The sequence below is a fragment of the Pleurodeles waltl genome, chromosome 6 (assembly GCF_031143425.1).
Source record: "Pleurodeles waltl isolate 20211129_DDA chromosome 6, aPleWal1.hap1.20221129, whole genome shotgun sequence".
NCBI lineage: Eukaryota > Metazoa > Chordata > Amphibia > Caudata > Salamandridae > Pleurodeles > Pleurodeles waltl.
The window spans coordinates 1110440268-1110460289 of NC_090445.1; the positions used below are offsets into that span (position 1 = coordinate 1110440268).

At 45.6% G+C, this 20022-nt stretch overlaps 1 protein-coding gene across 1 annotated transcript; it reads left to right on the plus strand.

The window, feature by feature from the left end:
- Positions 1 to 6123: 6123 nt before the first annotated feature.
- Positions 6124 to 8441, plus strand: LOC138300630 (transcription factor HES-5-like). The gene is made up of 3 exons (XM_069240243.1): positions 6124 to 6263; positions 6512 to 6692; positions 6940 to 8441. The coding sequence occupies exons 1-3, from the start codon at positions 6201 to 6203 to the stop codon at positions 7158 to 7160; spliced, it is 465 nt and encodes a 154-aa protein (XP_069096344.1). The 5' UTR covers positions 6124 to 6200; the 3' UTR covers positions 7161 to 8441.
- The last annotated feature ends 11581 nt before the right edge of the window (positions 8442 to 20022 follow it).

Consider the following 20022-nt stretch of genomic DNA (forward strand, 5'->3'; position numbering starts at 1 on the left):
TCTAAAAGTTGGAATACTTTTTAAGAATCTACAACTGGTTCTAGAATCTAATTCAAACTTTTACAAACTTTTAAACTCTAAAAGAAATGCTAAACAGGATCTAACACAAGGCCCTAGCAGGTCTTTTAAGAATTTAGAAAACTTTTCAAATTGCAAAAATCAATTTCTAATGACAATTTTGGAATTTGTCGTGTGATCAGGTATTGGCTGAGTAGTCCAGCAAATGCAAAGTCTTGTACCCCACCGCTGATCCACCAATGTAGGAAGTTGGCTCTGTATGTGCTATTTCAAAGTAAGGAATAGCATGCACCGAGTCCAAGGGTTCCCCTTAGAGGTAAAATAGTGGTAAAAATAGATAATACTAATGCTCTATTTTGTGGTAGTGTGGTCGAGCAGTAGGCTTATCCAAGGAGTAGTGTTAAGCATTTGTTGTACATACACATAGACAATAAATGAGGTACACACACTCAGAGACAAATCCAGCCAATAGGTTTTTGTATAGAAAAATATCTTTTCTTAGTTTATTTTAAGAACCACAGGTTCAAATTCTACATGTAATATCTCATTCGAAAGGTATTGCAGGTAAGTACTTTAGGAACTTTAAATCATAAAAATTGCATGTATACTTTTCAAGTTATTGACAAATAGCTGTTTTAAAAGTGGACACTGCAATTTTCACAGTTCCTAGGGGAGGTAAGTTTTTGTTAGTTTTACCAGGTAAGTAAGACACTTACAGGGTTCAGTTCTTGGTCCAAGGTAGCCCACCGTTGGGGGTTCAGAGCAACCCCAAAGTTACCACACCAGCAGCTCAGGGCCGGTCAGGTGCAGAGTTCAAAGTGGTGCCCAAAACACATAGGCTAGAATGGAGAGAAGGGGGTGCCCCGGTTCCGGTCTGCTTGCAGGTAAGTACCCACGTCTTCGGAGGGCAGACCAGGGGGATTTTGTAGGGCACCGGGGGGGACACAAGCCCACACAGAAATTTCACCCTCAGCAGCGCGGGGGCGGCCGGGTGCAGTGTAGAAACAGGCGTCGGGTTCGCAATGTTAGTCTATGAGAGATCTCGGGATCTCTTCAGCGCTGCAGGCAGGCAAGGGGGGGATTCCTCGGGGAAACCTCCACTTGGGCAAGGGAGAGGGACTCCTGGGGGTCACTTCTCCAGTGAAAGTCCGGTCCTTCAGGTCCTGGGGGCTGCGGGTGCAGGGTCTCTCCCAGGCGTCGGGACTTTGGATTCAAAGAGTCGCGGTCAGGGGAAGCCTCGGGATTCTCTCTGCAGGCGGCGCTGTGGGGGCTCAGGGGGGACAGGTTTTGGTACTCACAGTATCAGAGTAGTCCTGGGGTCCCTCCTGAGGTGTTGGATCTCCACCAGCCGAGTCGGGGTCGCCGGGTGCAGTGTTGCAAGTCTCACGCTTCTTGCGGGGAGCTTGCAGGGTTCTTTCAAGGCTGCTGGAAACAAAGTTGCAGCCTTTCTTGGAGCAGGTCCGCTCTCCTCGGGAGTTTCTTGTCTTTTCGAAGCAGGGGCAGTCCTCAGAGGATGTCGAGGTCGCTGGTCCCTTTGGAAGGCGTCGCTGGAGCAGGATCTTTGGAAGGCAGGAGACAGGCCGGTGAGTTTCTGGAGCCAAGGCAGTTGTCGTCTTCTGGTCTTCCTCTGCAGGGGTTTTCAGCTAGGCAGTCCTTCTTCTTGTAGTTGCAGGAATCTAATCTTCTAGGGTTCAGGGTAGCCCTTAAATACTAAATTTAAGGGCGTGTTTAGGTCTGGGGGGTTAGTAGCCAATGGCTACTAGCCCTGAGGGTGGGTACATCCTCTTTGTGCCTCCTCCCAAGGGGAGGGGGTCACAATCCTAACCCTATTGGGGGAATCCTCCATCTGCAAGATGGAGGATTTCTAAAAGTCAGAGTCACCTCAGCTCAGGACACCCTAGGGGCTGTCCTGACTGGCCAGTGACTCCTCCTTGTTGCTTTCTTTGTTCCCTCCAGCCTTGCCGCCAAAAGTGGGGGCCGTGGCCGGAGGGGGCGGGCAACTCCACTAAGCTGGAGTGCCCTGCTGGGCTGTGACAAAGGGGTGAGCCTTTGAGGCTCACCGCCAGGTGTCACAGCTCCTGCCTGGGGGAGGTGTTAGCATCTCCACCCAGTGCAGGCTTTGTTACTGGCCTCAGAGTGACAAAGGCACTCTCCCCATGGGGCCAGCAACATGTCTCTAGTGTGGCAGGCTGCTGGAACTAGTCAGCCTACACAGACAGTCGGTTAAGTTTCAGGGGGCACCTCTAAGGTGCCCTCTGTGGTGTATTTTACAATAAAAGGTACACTGGCATCAGTGTGCATTTATTGTGCTGAGAAGTTTGATACCAAACTTCCCAGTTTTCAGTGTAGCCATTATGGTGCTGTGGAGTTCGTGTTTGACAGACTCCCAGACCATATACTCTTATGGCTACCCTGCACTTACAATGTCTAAGGTTTTGGTTAGACACTGTAGGGGTACCATGCTCATGCACTGGTACCCTCACCTATGGTATAGTGCACCCTGCCTTAGGGCTGTAAGGCCTGCTAGAGGGGTGTCTTACCTATACTGCATAGGCAGTGAGAGGCTGGCATGGCACCCTGAGGGGAGTGCCATGTCGACTTACTCGTTTTGTCCTCACTAGCACACACAAGCTGGCAAGCAGTGTGTCTGTGCTGAGTGAGAGGTCTCCAGGGTGGCATAAGACATGCTGCAGCCCTTAGAGACCTTCCTTGGCATCAGGGCCCTTGGTACTAGAAGTACCAGTTACAAGGGACTTATCTGGATGCCAGGGTCTGCCAATTGTGGATACAAAAGTACAGGTTAGGGAAAGAACACTGGTGCTGGGGCCTGGTTAGCAGGCCTCAGCACACTTTCAATTGTAAACATAGCATCAGCAAAGGCAAAAAGTCAGGGGGCAACCATGCCAAGGAGGCATTTCCTTACAGTTAGTATCAGCAGAGAGTGTGTATCTGGGAGACTGAAACTGAGAGAAATGTATGTTGTAGTTTTGTATTGTGTGGGTGGTGGCAGGTTGTGCTAGTGGGGGTGGACAGAGTAGTGTTTGCTGTGAGAAGGCAGGTGTTTGACTGTAGTAGTTGTGGGGGATATGTGTATATGTGTTGTATGTAGGGTATTGTGTTGGGTGAAGGGACAATGCAATCTGTCTGTGGTCAGTTTGTGATGCATGAGTTGGATGTCTTTGCAGATAATGTGTTTGCATGTTGAGGGATGTGTAGGGACTGAAACCATTCATGGTCAAATGTGAATTGGGCAGCATTTCTGGCCCTAGGCCCTAGTCCCTACCTGCCCCGAGCAGGCCCAAACAGACAACTGCCCTTGTCCTCTCTCAAACAGACAACTGCCCTTTGCCTCGACGCCCGGGCTGAGACGCCCTGAGTCCTAGCCTTTTATAGCCCTACTAGCCAATAAGAAGCTGGTCCTGACCCTAGCCAATCCAATTTCAAGCCCTGATTCAACCAACTCATGGGAGACCCCAGCCCTAATCTCCAATCATAGCCCTAATCCTGAGCACCAATCACAGCCCCAGCCCTAAAACCAGCGACCAATCAGAAGCCCAGCCCTATCCACCAATCACAGCCCTGGAACCAACAGCCAATCAGAATCTCTGACCTATCCACCAATCACAGCCCTAGAACCAACAGCCAATCAGAATCTCAGACCTATCCACCAATCATAACTGCAGCCCTGGAGCTAGCAACCAATGAAACACCGTCTCCCAACAACCTATCACAACAGCATATGCAACAACCAAAAGGAACTTATATAATAGCAAGTTAACTGAACTCCAGTCCCTGTGGGCAGGGGGAAAGGCAACTGCTGCTCTATTCAGAATCTCCTTGGATACAGACAGGCTGAATCCACACTTCCAAGCTAGCAGAGTCTACTTTCCAGGTAAGGGGGAGATTGTTTAGGAGACAAACACTGCAATAGTGCTGGGTGCACATGCTAAAATCGGGCTTTTTTAAAGGCTAAAATACAGGGGGGCAGACCGTTTTTAAGCACAATTTAAATCACACAGATTAAAACAGTCTCCTAAAACCACACTCTGCAAGATGTATGTAGCCTTTTTACTTAGAAGAGGAGAAAAAAGGGGGGGTGCCACAAACTAGCAAGGGAATTCACACAGTCACGGCAAAAAACGAATTTCAACAAAACACCACTTTAAAAGAGGCCAGGCTGCTTGAAACACAGAGAGTCCACAGTAAAACGAACACAGGTAGATGAAACAAACACTTTTGAACAAATAATACTATTTACCCAGAAAAATCTCTGGGCTCCTTACCTAGGTCTTTTTGCAATCCTTGAACACTGGGCTGTATCAGGACACAGGGGAGATGCACAGAGGCACACAAAATGGAGGTGGCTGTCTTGGGCTTCCCTCCACAAACTTAAGGAGCCAGAGCAGCTAAGTTCAGTCCCTGTGGGAAGGGGGAAAGGCAACTGCTGCTCTATTCAGAATCTGCTTGGATACAAATATGGTAGCCTTTAATCCACTACCAGGTGCTCCCTACCCCTTTTCTCGTTTTTGCATATTCCTGTTTCTCCTTTTGTGAAGGTTTCGCCATCTTGCTGATCTGTGTTTTTCCCACTCTTGCTCTGGTTAAGTATTTGATGCGGAAAAATAAGTGTCTGTCAACAAAAATAAGTGTTGGTGGCCCCCCACTGGCAACCACCGTCTAAAATTAAGCACTGCAGGGAAGAACGTTTTCGGGCCCACGACTGTTCTTCAGTAGGTGTAGAAGGTTCAGGCTGTGTGGTGCAGTCTGTCACAAAACATGTTGGGCCACGTGGTCTCAAATTTGTAGGCACTTGTAGTGACTATGTCCTTGTGCACAAATGCGTTTCGTCTTGATTAACTTTTTGCTGAATATGCGTAAATGCGACATTATGTTTCCAAAAAAAGTCAACTTCTCCATTGGTTGTGTGGGGGGTTTAGTCACTGCTGCGACCCTCCCTGCCAATTTAGAGTGTGATTCAGCCCTCACACTTAAGGCCCTGTGTAAAGAGGGCAGGGGGCGTTGTTGGTATTTACAAGTTGTACGAATATGGCAACAAATGTAACTGTTAGCCTGATTACATGTTACTCGCTGCCACTGACGTCACAGGTAGGGGAACCCACACTGCAACTAGACTTTCATTGGCTGGCGTCAGATGACGTCAGAAACAGTCTATAAATGAGGTGAACAGAGGTGTAAGCCAAATGTTGGGGCCCTTCTGCCGAATGAGAAGATGGGCCCCTGATTCTCCCATGTGACACACATATTAATTGGCATTGGGCTTAATGGGGGGGCCCATTGAAGGATTGCGCGCTTTGGAGGCTCGACACCCCCTCCCCTTTGGCGAGGTATGGTCAGTTATGCCTCTGGAAGTGGAAATGTCAAACTCGGCCGGGTAAACCGCATATGTTGAGTTGAACTTCAGGTCCTAAGAACCACTTGTTACTTTATGAGTGAAAATGAAGCCTTACCATGGCGACAGATGTTTACATCGCGGATGGCAGGGCGTTGTGGACTTCAGGCCTCGGATTTGAGATGTTGGAAATCCAATGAAGAGTCAGCACGGATTTCAAAACTTTCACCAACACACAAACCAGCGACTGGGAAAGCTACCCAGACTTGAAAATCAGCTGCCAAGTTTGTGATGTGCTCCGTTTAAACTTAAGATGAGTGCCCATCTTTCCCATTTCGTATACCATATATTTATGTAGCACTTCCTACGGTGAAGAGGTGTCTTTAGAAGCTAAAATTATTATTCTGTGCGACAGATTGGTATGCTGATGATTGCAATTTATGAAAACCTGTACACACGTTCAACCGCCCACACAGCCCTCACCTCCACATCAGTCTTAAACGCCCTTTGAAGTTTATGATACAACATTTAGCTAGTGGCAGATGCCTGACACGCGTCCAATTATCTCGAACGTGCAGCTCTTTCCCACACTTTGATCTTTTGTGTCGGGTCCCAGATGTCCTCCGCCTCCCACCCCGTAGCGTGCCACACTTCTATTGTCCCCGCTGCTCTCTGATTGGCTGCTGAGTGTGGGAACCTCTCTCCAGCCCCAGACCCACACATTACCCTGCAGGCGGAGGGGGATAAATAGGGCAGGAGGGCGCGAGCTCTTCACATACAGATCACTGTGGGTTCACTGCAGAGACCCTGCTCTTCACCCAGACCGGGCAAGATGGCGCCTTCCAGCACCGAGAGGGCATATGAAGAGGAGCGCGAGGAGAGAGACATTAGAGAGGTAAGAATCTGGAAGCTCTATTTATTCATATTTTTGGTATATAAACATAATACGAACTTTAAAGAGCTATTCATACCTCATGGTGTACATCATTTTTACCATTACCTTCGTTCTGTATAAAATTATTTAGTTTGGCACTTGTATTATAAAGTTATAACTATATTCTCTGCTGGTGCCTTTTAACAAGTGTTAAACACGTTTACAAGTTTCTTCAAATACAATAACGAATTCGTATTTTGTCTCTGCAGCTGAGGAAGCCAGTGGTGGAGAAACTGAGGAGAGATCGCATCAACAGCAGCATTGAGCAGCTCAGGATGTTACTGCGGAGAGAGTTTGAGGAACAGGAACTTCCGCCCAAAGCCGAGAAAGCGGATATCCTGGAAATGGCCGTGAGATACCTGGCCCGGCGGCTGCAGACACCGGCACCAGGTGAGATTATTTAAAATAGTTTATAGTCGGTTTAATGGTTGGTGCTTGCTTCTCACGACTTTCACGGTCATGAGAAGGGAGTGTAGATGGGGTTTATTTTGGATCCTAAGTTAGCACCTGCACATCTATTAATCGCATATACACACTTGAAGGAAACGACTCGCCGCTATTTATAAAAACATACGTGTGGGCGCAGTGTGTTCACTGCGAAAATGTACAAGCATTAACCCCTCCTCTCTCCCTGCAGCCGTGGCCTCCAGTGAAGGTTACTCCAGGTGCCTCCAGGACTCTCTGCACTTCCTCTCCCTCCACGGAGCCCCCACAGAGACCCGGATGAAGCTGCTGCGGGCCCTCCATAGACCTGCGGCTGCAGCAGAGGCTGTGTGTCCTTCTCGGCCTCCGTCCTGCCCCAGCAGCACTAAAGAGCCCGCCCAGGACAGCCCCCGAGCCCCGTGGAGACCCTGGTAATGCGGGGACTGCGGCCTGGACTTTTCTTCTGGCTTCTTTAGAGGCCTCGGTCCTCCTTACGGGGAGAATATTCATTATATACTTTTAGAATGGACAGTGGGTGAATATTACATCCTCATCGGATGAACAATGTGTGAATATAATATCCTTATTAGAGGGTCAGTGTTTGAAAGGTGTAGCCTCACAAGAAGAGCAGTGAGTGGATTTTACACCTGTGTCAGTTGCACAATGTGTGACTAATACATCCTCACATTAAGTATAGTGCGGCAATATTTTATAGTCACATCAGTAATGAGAGTCTGAATATTACATCTTTATGTGCTAGACAGTGTGCACCTAGAATATTGTAGGATGGCTCTAAGTTTAATTATGTAAATCAGAAACATTTGTTTAAATAGTAGATGATCTACATTTTAACAAGTTTACTTCAATTTAAGGAGTGTGTTACTGAATAGTACTATTTGTATTATCATCCACGAATGTGCTCAGAATACACAGTGCGAAAACCTGAAGACTGATAGATGAATTTGCACCGATAAATAACACATTTCATTATTTGTAATGTTAGGGTCTTGGACCTCGGCCCTGTCGCATCTTCAGTATATGTTTTCCATCCATGTGTGCTTTAATTAGCAGAACACGCAATTATCGCAAAGTGTCTGCACCGAGGAAATCGGGGCTAATGACCTCGTATATAGCGCGGCCACATTAAGGGAAAAGAATGAGTAAAATGTCTGCTTTCCGGGAAAGCAAAGTGTGTTTATGTTAATTATAGAAAAAGTAAATTATGTATGTGACTATGTGCACAGTTATTCTATATTTCCCAAGGTATGTCATTCATTGTTTTGAATGAAAGGGGGAACAGTTATCATTAGCGCCGAGCCTTCATTTTAGAAGCAGTCTCGGCGCTATCTGTGTAAGTTACACAATGTTGTGTTTTCTTTTATAAAGATGTCCAGTGTGGTGAACTCCCTGCCATAGATTTGTACCCCAGTGACCGAGAATGCACTACTTCCGGGTCTTCTACAATATTTGTAGGGCTACGATTATCGGTATTCGGTTACAGAATGAAACGCAGGATTTCGCTCCTGTGATGAACACATTCAGTGTATCGGATGTCAGAATGTCATGTGTTATCCTCGTGTCTCAGCTTTGACCTTTCTGTGACCTGTATCTGTCACGAGATTCTTCCTTGTGCCTTTATGAAGGAACTTGTTGCAATCTGTGGAAATGTGACCAGTTCAGATAAAACAGAGCTCAATAAAGAGACTTTCCGTATCATCAGCTTTTCTCAATGTTTTCATTTCTATTTACGAATATCGTGCAGAGTGACTTTCATTCTGATTCCATTTTCAAATGCACGCACTAATGGTTCATTCCAATACTCCACAATACATTATTGGGGTCACTCTAATGGGAAAACATGTTTCTGAGCAGAGCACGTACCACAGAACTGTGTGGTGGACAGAGCACATCACATATTTTATTTACTTATTTGCTCTTACGCAGAGCGTCAAACCCAACGACTGTCTAAGCGCTATATGAGTGAATAGAAAGCCCTCAGCACAGGGCTACAGCTAACCCAGTGACCACCTAGTCTGACCTATTTAGCCAAGCATTGACTGCCCTGCGGGATTCCAAATATGAATCCAACCTTCTGATATCCAGAGTCGTTAGGTGGACAGTGCACGTCACAGAGCACCATGGGGTGGACGGAGGATATCTCAGGGAATACTTGGGGAAAGGGTAAAGCACATCTTGCAGAAGTATTTGGTATGCGGACGGATAGAACAACTGATTCGGAATTCTTAAAGTTGGGCAGAGCTCATTATATAGAATACTTAGGAGGACAGAGCAAACCGCGAGGAATATTTGGAAATGGACAGAGAGAATGACTGGTGTTAGAGTTGGACAGAGCTCCATGCAACCAGACTGCACCCGTCACTGTAAATACATAAATGTGGAGGGAGGCCAGGGGCGTGGCTTGGCCAGTATGATTGGCGGGGGGAGGGGGGGGATAGCTTTAGATTTGCCGACAACTTTGCTGGCACATGATGTTAACATACATTATACCACAGGAGAGGGGCTTAAGAGGCAGTGGAAAGGAGAGGAATGCGGATTGGTAGGTGAACCAAGTGAGAGAAAGCACATTGTTTTGTGAAATAACCAACATTTTTGAAGTCTTTTCAAACTGAGAGTGTGAGTGCGTTTTTGTCTGCCTCTTTAAAAAAAATCTGGTGAAATCCGACAGCCACCTCACCATACCAACTGAAAGCACCTACACCCCCAACTATTCATAGCAAAATACATTAATTGGGAGTCTAACACCCCCACTGAAGCTACGTCCCTGAGTGGGGTTGTAATAGTTTAACTGGGGAGGTCGGGTAGTTTATAACACATCTTCCTATCTGGTTTGAAGGAGGTGGGGTGGGCCACTATCCAGTCTAGTAATCTGTGCTACTAGAAAAGCCCTCGTTGGCCCACTGTTCCTGTGTGTTGTGAAAGACCTTGAGGTTGAGTGGGTTAATGTATCCTTTGCAAGAATCTTTGTTTGAACTTGTGGTCACATATTGGAATCCCGACAGGTCCACTTAGCCTTTCATCTTCCCAAGGTCGACACAATGACTGCCACTGAGTGAATAACGAAAAACACCTGCTATTGGGCGCCAAGAGAAGTGAGCTTTCAAGTACATGTGGGTGGGAAGGTTATGGTGACTGATGTCTAGTGTAAAAGTGTGTTCCATAGACACAACTGGTGAACTTGGCACATTCCTGGAGGGCAGCCTGAGGCTTTTCTTCCACACACCAGTGACCTCTGACACCAGAGAGAAAAGAAGTGCGTTAGTGTTGCTTGGAGCTGGTAGCAATGCAGGCCGTGCCCGACGGACTGGGCAGGTTTAGTCACCCAGATTATTTCAAGATTGAACCAAACGCTAAATGCAAAAGGGCCGTACTGTTAATTTAATACAAGGCAAGAGAAGTGTTGCTAAATGTGATAAAAAATGAATCGTTTCTTCGAGAGACAACGTGGCAGTCTTTCCTCCAAATACATGACAGCACATCCAATGTTCTCCGGAGGGCTTGCTTTTCAAGAAGGCGATGAGTCCTCGTTGATGCACGTGGAGGAACACACAAACACCTGACCTAATGGCATCATTGATGTACAATTCTACACTTACTGTGTGGTCACGCATTCTGGTACTTCGGCTGCGACTTTATCGCATATTCTGCCCGCGTCCCCCACGCCTCCACATGAATGGACGGGTCTGACGCGTCAGGAGTTTCCCACACTCAGCCACAGACTGAAGGGACAATGTGAGGCGGATCAAAGTAAGGAGTGCCGGCCGAAGAACAGCTGCAAAGAAGGAGGGGACAATGGCTGGAATGTGAGGAGGAGGCGGACGAGATGTGGGAAAGCCAGTGAGGTGGAGCAGGGGTTAGCGCGTCTGTTCCGGGTTAGCCCGCCTGTTGCAGTTGAGCAACCGCAACGGGCGACTTCTGCCACGCATAACTCAGCCTTTATTCCTTCAGAAGCAAACACATGCAATTGCTATTGTTAATCGCTGCCTTTTGAAGCCGCACGTGACTGTAATAATGGCAGTAAATTGACATATGATGGAGTTAGCTAGGCAGTTTTGTCCGCAACGGGGCATGTTTGACTGTTACGATATACACGACTGTACTTAATATTAAGGCCGTCCTTGGCACACGACGCTGCTCAGAACACCAATGGTAATGCATGTGGCTATAATGCTGCATATCTCCTGAAGATGGCTGTACCATGGTGTATGACGACTCTTCCTTGCATATAATGGCGCTGCTGGGTGATATCAGGTTTTTGTATTTTTCAGTGTAACACTCTAGGACAGGTGGACGGGAATGTCCAGACGCGGGTCCATGCTCACTGTTCCACTGGAACCAATCTATACCCGGCTGATGAGCCCTAATGAGGGTGAAGCTGGTCTTGGCTTGATTATTTTCCACTACTGGGAGGACCTGGCTTCATAGTTCAGACTGCACTGTTCCCATGAGGAGCAGGGTCAAGACTGATTTGTAAATCGCTGTTGTTGACGCAGAGAAACCCTATCTATATTTTTAGTCACCAAGGACAGGATAGTGGATTTCACACACTAGGTCAATGAACCGAACCAAATCTGTTATGAAAAAAAATGTCATTCGAAATACATCCTGAACATCACATATAACATATGATAACCATTCCAACTTTAATAACCACACCAATTTATTAAGAAGTTAGTGATTTACTTCCCTATATTAACAACGCTAAGGTCACAAAAATAATTCTCAAAGACAAATGATACATATAGATAAACAACAAAGGCTGATTCAAACACTGGATATATCTAAGTTTAATCAACGCAAAAAGACAAATGATCTCAATGGTTATAATACAAAACTATAGCAAAATAATCTGAACAAGAGAAATTGAATACATCTGAATAATGATAAGACAGAAAATATTGACGACAATTCATGAGCATGTTAGTAACACCTCACTAACCACTAATTTGCATTAACATGTTGGGCTTCATGTAAAAGATTTAGTAACACTAATTTAGGAAAATGTCTGGCTATGGCGCTATATAAAATTAGCAGCAGTAAATAAACATTTGCAGCCGGTACCTGGAAAACAAAAGACGAATAACAATCCTCATCTCTTACATTTACTAAATCACTACGGAAATCAGCAACGTCTACTTTGTTAGTGGAACAGCAACATCAGGCACCAACATCAGAACAGGAACAGGAATAAGGGTAGGTGTAATGGTTTAGAATTTGGACTATAAGACACACTAAACCATCTAAGCATAGATTCAGTATTGAACATACATAAACTAATAAAATACCAGAATGTCAAAAGACTATCTGGAAAACATGAAATGTCAAAGAGACTGTTCATAAAGTAATAGAATCTCTAGGTCTCAGGATACACGAAAATCCCAAAGAAGAATGACCTCAAAGAAGAATGACTGAACATTAAATTAAACTTGTTAAATGAAAATGATTGAACAAAGTATGAGGTGAGAAAGTTATGACCAATCAGAACATTAAAAAATATAAAAATTATAAAATTAGTTTGCTCCAAACTCTTCTATTTGCTGTCATTCCATTGACGAAATCTAAACTAATACTTTTGTATCCTATACTTCTTCTTATGCTTCATCTGTGGATCCATTGTTTCCGCTCCACCCAAATACGAAGTCACAGGAAAACGATTACAAATTATGTTACCACACCATTTCTTTTCCCTCGAGGAAAGACATACAAGTTAAAAACATACCTACAAACAATTAAGTCAGTCAAACTATGGAACACACTAGAAGCATTTTATACAGCTTGCACTGCACAGTGACCTTGCATCTGCTTCTACTTTAATCCCGCGGGGGCTACTAAATACACATTTAATTCTACCATTTATTTTAGTTAAGAAACGCACTCTGTTGTAAAGACAGAATAATTTAATCAGCTTAAGTTAGCATGGACAAAATATAGGCCTTACATAAAATGGTGGCCATTCAGTTAGTCACAATTCTCGTAAACACAATATTATCATTAAATTAATTCACACATTAATCTTTAAGTATAATTATGTAAGGACTAAACATTTTATCAAGAAAATCTCAGCTCTCCCACTGGGTCCAAACTGAGATGGCATGGTGAGGCAAAATAACAATGAATTGGAATGCAACTCAGAGTAACTACTGTTGGCTGGCATTAACACAACGTTTTTGTTAACTTTTTGGCCATACTTTGCTTAAGATGGAGTGATGTGTATACAATAACAGATATTTGCAATACTACTGAAGCTACCATCTGTAGTCTGATCCTTATAGGTTGCATATACTGTTTCCAAGGTTACACATTCCTTTTATAAGAAACCTTTCACTATTTCCATGTCCTCTGGTTGCTAGGCAGTGAGATGCTTGGCCCAGCATCAGCAGGCACTAGCACCACTTGACAGACAGTAAGTAAACTGAAGTGTTAAAATACAGTGGGGATAGTGAAGGCATTTTTGGGGGAGAGTTGGTTACTAAGTGCAGAGACACAATTAACGCTTAATGAATACTTAATCGTTCCAGTGTGCTACTCAGTGTAGGCTTATGCCTTTTTAAAAAACATGTAGCTAGCATCAAGCTTTCACCTCTGTATACTTTCCCGTCACCTGAGTGCCATGTTGTATCGATTAAGCTTCTCTTTTAAACATGAGAGGTCAATACATATGATACAACTAAACCATTCTAATCACATAACAAACAAAGAGACAACGTGGAAGAATATTAATAGTCTCATTGTCTCACAACAACCTGTAATATGTTTAAACGTCCATTGCGAGTGTTCACTTCCTGTTGTGAAAATGTACAAGCATTAACCCCTCCTCTCTCCCTGCAGCCGTGGCCTCCAGTGAAGGTTACTCCAGGTGCCTCCAGGACTCTCTGCACTTCCTCTCCCTCCACGGAGCCCCCACAGAGACCCGGATGAAGCTGCTGCGGGCCCTCCATAGACCTGCGGCTGCAGCAGAGGCTGTGTGTCCTTCTCGGCCTCCGTCCTGTCCCAGCAGCACTAAAGAGCCCGCCCAGGACAGCCCCAGAGCCCTGTGGATACCCTGGTAATGCGAGGACTGCGGCCTGGACTTTTCTTCGGACTTCTCTAGAGGCCTCGGTCCTCTCTGAGGGGAGAATATTCACTCTCGTGTCTGGAGCTGTCCCTGCTGTGCAGGGGGGAGTTTACTGCACCTCAAGGAGTGGAGTGAAGTGGCATTGTATATCCTCATAGGATGAACAGTGTCAATATTACATTATTATAAGGTGGATAGTGGTTGAATATTATTTCATACAGAATGATAGTCAACGAATATTATATCCTCATTGGATGGACAGTGTGAATGCTGTATCTTCACAGAATAGACACTGGCATAATATATTCTTTTGGGATGTACAGTATGTGTATAATCTGTTGTCGCATGATGTACAGTATGAATATTGCATCCTCTTGGATGGCCGTGTGAATATTATATCATAAGGGATGGGCAGTGTGTGAACATTATATACTCATAGGACAGGAAATATAAGATTGCTATATTTTCAAAGGATGGATAGTGTGATTATTACATCCATATGGGAAGGACAGTCTGAATCCTATATCTTTAAATGATGGACAGTGTTTTATGCATGTGTGATATTCAGTGTAATGTTATTCAAATATTTTTGCAAGTACAGCACAATTCTTCTTGATTTTGACCTACATCTGGATGCCAGTTTCATAATAATGTCTCGTATGCAGAATGTGTATATTGTCACTTGTGTACTTTGAAGTATACTGCCAGGTCATTTCCTACCTGAGCAACACAATATCAATTTCGCCCTTATTAGGACTCATCAGTTGGGTATAGTTTCCTTCCAGCGCCACAGTCTGCATGGGACTCAAGTCTGGTCATACTCCTCACACTCAGAGAGGTTTTACTGAACTGGAATGTTTAAATTAGTCTCAGCCATTGGTAATTACCCAGGCTGCTTCCCGGTCCATCGTTATTTTGCACACCATGCCACCTCAGTTTGGACCCAGCTATATGCTAATTAACCTTGACCATGGTCCAATAGGAATAGTCCAGCGCAAACTACCAGACCATGTCCTCCCTGAACCGAGACGCAAGCAACACAAGACCAGTTTTACTCTTATTAGGGCCCATCAGTTGGATATAGCTTGCAACAGTGTGCATGGACCCAAGTCTCGTCAAACATGTTCTACTTAGGGCCTGTCACTGAAGTATGTTAAAAAAGTGATCCATCAAATGCTCGCATTAATCTCAGCAAGTGGTAATTAATAAGCCTGTATCCCAATCAATTGTTAGTATGCTACCTCAGTTTGGACCCAGCCATAAACACATCAGTCTTGACTCTGCTCCAGTAGGAACGGTCCAGCCTGAACTGCCAGGCTGATGAACCCTAATAATGGCAATTAACTGTAATAACTGTAGTACATTACACACAATTCTTTGAGTGAACTTCTTATGACACAGGCAGTACTTGGGGGCTGAATTGACCACATAACAGGCAGTATGTGGTATGGACAGGGCAGATTTCTTGCAATACGGCTGAGAGAGTAGTGGACAGAACACAGCACAGGCTGTATACAAGAAAAGAGTTCACTGTTTGCAGTGCTTAATACTGTGGCTTCTTGGAACACGTGGCCACACTTAATATATCTCATTTCTGGAGATGGAGGAGCACAGCCACCCATAGATAATAAAATTTTTACTTGTGGACCTGCACAGAACAATACAAATCTCTGTTAAAATAGCATAGCACAACATGACATAACATCATAACGTATATCATAGCAATTCAGAGTATCGTGTGCTCATATTAGGTGTAATATTTGTGTTGTAAATAGAATTTAGATCGAACTCATTTAGGATCAGGAATCGGTAAATGATGCTGGCAGCTGTGCAAAATTAAATCATCTAAGACAAAAGGGCCCAATTTATAACTTGGTGGTTGGGCTGTTTGTTCTCTGTGACGGAGGGTTCAATCCCTTGTCCGAGCCTTCGGGGCTTCTCCCTCCTGATTTATATGTTTGACAGGAGAACCTCTTTTGGTCTTGACGGAGTTATTCCCAACCCATCTGTAGTTCTCCTCTGTCGATGGAGCCCAATCATCTGCTGCTGGATAATACTCCATCAGCATCAGAGTGGCTGTATACCTCCCACCAAATGTGTATATGTTTGTCAGATTGGCGGCATCACTGTACTGTGGTGAAGGGAGATCATTTAATAATTAGGTATTTTCATTAACTTCAGCATGTCCGGAAGAAGAAACTACAGATTCTCAGACACAGAATTGATAGTCATGGTGGATGAGATAATCAGGGTAGAGCCACACTACTTTGGAGCCCTTGTTCAAAGTACCACAATAATCCTGAAAAGTCAAATCATTTTGCCCTGAGAAAAGGTGTATGGGATCCTACACACAAAAGGCTTTTTATGAATCCCTGGTGGTTTTGGAGACTGGCAAGTACAATCACTGTACCTTTCTCACCAACTGTATCTTCATTGTTTTAATCCTAATTTGTTTATGTGTGCCCTTGATCTAAAATGTGTTTATGGAACATTAGCGATTAACCATTTGAAAGTATGTTTGTTGTTTGTGGAAACTACCCTTATTCACAATGTAGAATCTCAAATATTATTTTAACATTTATATCCTTTTCAAAATGTAATCTGAACACCCACATAAATTGTTTTGCAGCAATTAAATTTACTTCCTACTTCACATTCTGCATTATGTCATGTGCTTTACTGGTTCTGGTCAACAAACTGTGCATTTTCATAGTTCATAATTCTAAGGAAACAGGCTTTTGGAGGCCTACCCCCACCTTTTGCCCCGTTTGGACTACCAGGTACTGTTTTTTCGACTTTGAGAGTGCACCAAGGCCTGCCAACCAGATCTCAGTGCTAGTGTTCTGACCCATTACAAAATGTATTCTGAACTGTCTATACCCAATTGGCAGGCTGATAGAGCAAGTTCCTAGTATGTGGTATCCAGGGCATGTAAGGCAGAGTGTCCATTCAGAACTGCAGCGCTTTTGGTGCCATGCTGTGTGTGACAAGGTACAAATGGCTCCCAGCCTCCCATTGCATTCTAGAAAGGCAGTGTTTTCGATGCTACTTTGACTTTGCCAATTAAACTAAAGGCAAAGCCACCACTTCCCTTAACAATATATATGTCTCACCTACGGAAGGCCTATAGAGCTCTATGGCAAGGAGCTGTATATTATAAAGTAGGACAAATATTTTTCATATGTCTTTAACAGTTTCACTCTGAAAATGTTGTTTTGCTATGGAAAAGTTAGTAGCCCCATTGGCTTACACAGGGTTACCAGCTGGCACTCCAACCTGGCTAAGCTCTGAATGGCACTACCTAACTGGGTATCGTAAGATATCAAATTAATCCTGACATTAAACTCAATCTGATGCCCAGGTCGAATTTAATGTCACAATTAAAGTTCAGCAATTTTTAGAAAGTTGCCACTCAGTGCTTTAGGCAGTCCAGTAGCCTCACACGGGCTCTGGTACACAGACAGCTTTCTGCACGCCTGGGAAGATGTGTGAACGACTCCCAGGCTCAGGAACAAAGACGGTTGCCGCAGACTGGGGTGTTACCTCCTCTCCGAGGATGACCCCTCAGAATGTTAACCCAAAAAGCCAGGCTTCAAAGTGAAGCCACCTTTGAGAGGGAAGTAGTGATAACACCCCTGAGCAGGATACTTTTTGTTCTTGCAGACAAAGTGGGGACAAGGCCAGAAAAGGAAAACCTGTCCTCAAACTGTTTTTTCCATGGCTGTGTAGCCCCCTAGTAGCCACACCTCCAGGGGGGTCTACCAAGCTCCTGGCGACTGAAGAATGGTTGTGCCATCTTGAAAGGGGCAAGAATATTGCACTCTGGGATAGCCAGGTGCCACACATAACAAGAACCATGGCACTAGGTAGGAGCAGACCCAGTAGTCCATTGGCTAGTGGCCATGTGGTCCCCTCGGGATTCTTTCCTGGGATAAATATGGCTCCCCTGGCACTCTGCCCCTCAGGTCACATTGGACTGAAGAAGGACTGCCAAGCTTCCCTTGGAATAGCAAGTTCTTCAACAGTGTTAGTGGCCAATGATTGCACCTTCCATAATGCATCATCAGGGGTAATCTTTATGTAAGCGATGTAAGACTTGCAACACACTTTGGCCCTAATTATAACATTGGCGGTACATACCACCTGCCTCCGCAGGGACGGCCGCCAACATACTGCCACCGCAGCTACCATCCATCCGCCATATTAGGAGCACTGCCTGACTTCCGCCACAATAAGGGCGGAAATCCGGCAGTGCTCATGATGGTGGACGGTGGTAAGCTGGCGCTGCTACCATCAGCACCGCCACGCCAGTATTATGACCAGTAATATGGCCTGGCGGTGTTCTGCTGTGGTAGAAGTGCCCCTTCCCGTTCCCTGCCGGAAGACCTCCTCACCCAAGGTAAGTCAGGCTTCCGACAGGGGAGGGGGGTCAGAGGGTGGGGAGGTGTTGTGTGTGTCTGAGTGTGTGAATGGATGTGTGTGTGTGAATGCGTCTGTGAGTGTTGTGTTGTATGCGTGGTTGTATGCATGTGCGTGAATGCATGGAAGAATGGTGAAGTGAGTGCATGTCTGCATGTCAATGTGATTGTGTGTAAGAATGCGTGTATGTCTGAAAATATGTGTGAATTAATGCGTGTATATCTGTGTGAATGAATGCGTGTATGTCAGTATAAGTTAATGGGTTTATGCGTGGGTGGTGCGTATGGGTGTCTGTGTATGCGAGGGTGTGGGGCGCTGTGACTATAGTGGGGTGATGTGTGTGCGTGTGGCAGCGGGGTAGTTGTGGGCATTTATGGGGGTGAGTGAGTGGGGGTTAGTTTGTGTATCGGGTGGGTGGGGGGTGAGTTTAGATAGAGGGGGGCGTCAGGTGAGTGTTGGGGGGTGTGGGAGCTGCCTACTGGTGACAGGGAAGGGATTCCCTGTCACCGGAATGGACTACCACCATGGTTTTCGTGGTGTTGCTAACACCACGAAAACCATGGTGGTAGGCCGGCTCATAGTACCATGGGCAGCACAATGTCGCCCGCCGGGCTGGAGATAGATATCTCCGGCCCGGTGGCTCATACCGCCATGGCGGTATGAGTGGAGAAGTGGCGGGTTGGCTGCAGCCAACCCGCCAATCTCATAATGTGGCGGTATGTACTGGCTGCCCTTGTAATAGCACATAGAGAGACTGCTCTGTTGGAAGGACTGCACCTGCTGCACTTTGGACTAGTGAAAATTGGACTGTACCAGAGGCTCCTGACTCAGGGAAAAGTTGATTCTCGGCACCAGGTCAAAACAGTGAGTCCAGGGATCAGTTGGCTGATCTCCTGGAACCAGCTCCAGGGACACAAAAGCTGAAGAAGCCCAGACTGACAAGCTGGATTGCAGAAGTCTAATGTACAGTCCACAACTACTTCAACAATGTTAGTGGCCAATGATTACACCTTCCATAATTCATCATTATGTATGTGATGTAAGATTTTCAACACACTATGGCCCTAATTATAAAATTGGCAATACATACCGCCTACTGCCGCAGTGACGGCCGCCAACATACCACTATCGCGGCTACCATCCATCTGCCATATTATGAGCACTGCCTGAATTCCGCCACAATAAGGGCGGAAATCCGGAAATCCGGTAAGCTGGCGCTGCTACCACCAGAACAGCCACGCCAGTATTATGACCAGTAATACGGCCTGGCGATGTTCTGCTGTGGTAGAAGTGCCCCTTCCGTGCCGGAAGACCTTCTCGCCCAAGGTAAGTCGGGCTTCCAAGAGGGGAGGGGGGTCAGAGGGCGGGGAGGGTGTTGTGTGTGTGTGTCTGAGTGTGTGCTTGGATGTGTGAGTGTGTGTGCGTATGCATGGTTGTATGCGAGTGAGTGAATGCATGTAAGAAGGGTGAAGTGAGTGCGTGTCTGAACGTCATTGTGATTGTGTGTAAGAATGCGTGTGAGTATGTCTGGAAGTATGCATGAATGAATACGTGTATGTCAGTGTGTGAATGAATGCATGTATGTCAGTGTAAGTGAATGGGTGTATGCGTGGTGCGTGTGGGTGTCTGTATGCGAGGTGTGGGGCGCTGTGACTGTAGTGAAGATGGGGGAGGGGGAGGGGGAGTGGGATGGTGTGTGTGCGTGTGGCTGCGGGGTCAGTTGTGTGCGTGTATGGGGTGAGTGAGTGGATGGGACGGGGTGGGAGGTTAGTTTGTGTATCGAGTGGGTGGGGGGTGAGTTTGGAT